The sequence below is a fragment of the Protobothrops mucrosquamatus genome, unplaced genomic scaffold (genome assembly GCF_001527695.2).
Source record: "Protobothrops mucrosquamatus isolate PMUCROS unplaced genomic scaffold, P.Mucros_1.0 scaffold3565, whole genome shotgun sequence".
In the NCBI taxonomy this organism is placed as follows: Eukaryota; Metazoa; Chordata; class Lepidosauria; order Squamata; family Viperidae; genus Protobothrops; species Protobothrops mucrosquamatus.
This window is the reverse complement of record NW_015389531.1, coordinates 88,394-89,448: the sequence shown is the minus strand read 5'-3', so window position 1 is coordinate 89,448 and position 1,055 is coordinate 88,394. Positions and strand designations below refer to the sequence as shown.

General features: G+C 37.7%; 1 protein-coding gene across 1 annotated transcript in view; it reads right to left on the bottom strand.

Moving 5' to 3' along the window:
- Positions 1 to 782, bottom strand: part of LOC107297850 (integral membrane protein GPR137B) — a gene marked incomplete at its 5' end in the record, with an annotated part of 4,294 nt that extends 3,512 nt beyond the window's left edge. The window contains 1 exon segment of the mRNA XM_015827209.1: positions 658 to 782. Coding sequence (XP_015682695.1) covers positions 658 to 782 — 125 coding nt within the window.
- Between the last annotated feature and the right edge of the window lie 273 nt (positions 783 to 1,055).

Genomic DNA, 1,055 nt, shown 5'->3' with positions numbered 1-1,055 from the left:
CCCGGGCCCTCCAGAGATCATTAACCAACGTGACCAATGCCGTTTCCGTGCTGTGTCCCGGCCTGAAGCCCGACTGGTATGGGTCTAGATAGTCTGTTTCATCCAGGTGCCGAGGGAACTGCTGCGCAACCACACTCTCAACAACCTTCGCCGCAAAGCGAAGGTTGGAGACCGGGCGATAATTGGCCAACTCGTCTGGCCAACTCGTCATAACCTATTAGGTTGGTTGTCTTTTAAGTTCTTTGTGTAGTTCTTTGTGGTTCATTGATGAAGTAATTCATTTTCTTCTCTAAACTGTATAATTTATTGATGGAAAATCTTAGCCCCTCTCCCCAAGATTTTTCTGTGACATACATAAATAAGGCTAAAGTTATATAAACCTAAGGAAAGTATAATATGCAATGGGAATTGACTACAAGGTATGCATGATTATTGTGAACAAAATATTAGTTTGTGTCACAAGTCTGTTTGCTTGTTAACTGATTAGTCCACTCTTAATGGGATTTTTTAAGAATGTGGTTATCAGTTTTACCAGTTGTTCTAGTCAAAACACTACCTGCATACTATTATTATTTTTTTTGCATTTTTCTAGGACCCCAAAGCTCTTTGTGAAGTTATGCTGTTCTTTTGTATGATCTATATACATGTTTGTCCTACCTGCCATATATGCTATGTGGTGATATGCTCCATGCCAAATCATCATCACTGTCATATCTGCGAGGATTGTCAAAGAAATAGGTTCTTGGGTTAAAAGCATGTGTTGGTACTATTCCTGGATTTGTCTGGAGAAAAAAGAAAAATTATTTATAATTGTAGCTATTTGTTGTAGAAATATGTTCTTTGGCTTCTTTAAAAAAGAAAAATGTAAACACTTAGAATCATAGATTAGAATGGGTCAGTTAGATCATCAAGTCCAATCCCTAGTCAGTACAAAAATCCAAGCTGAAGAATCCTTGACAGATGGTTATTGTTTTCCCATGAATTATTCAAAGTTTGGGAATCCACAATATCTCTGGGTACTGTTTACTGTTGCTCTTATAGTTAGGAAGTTTTTC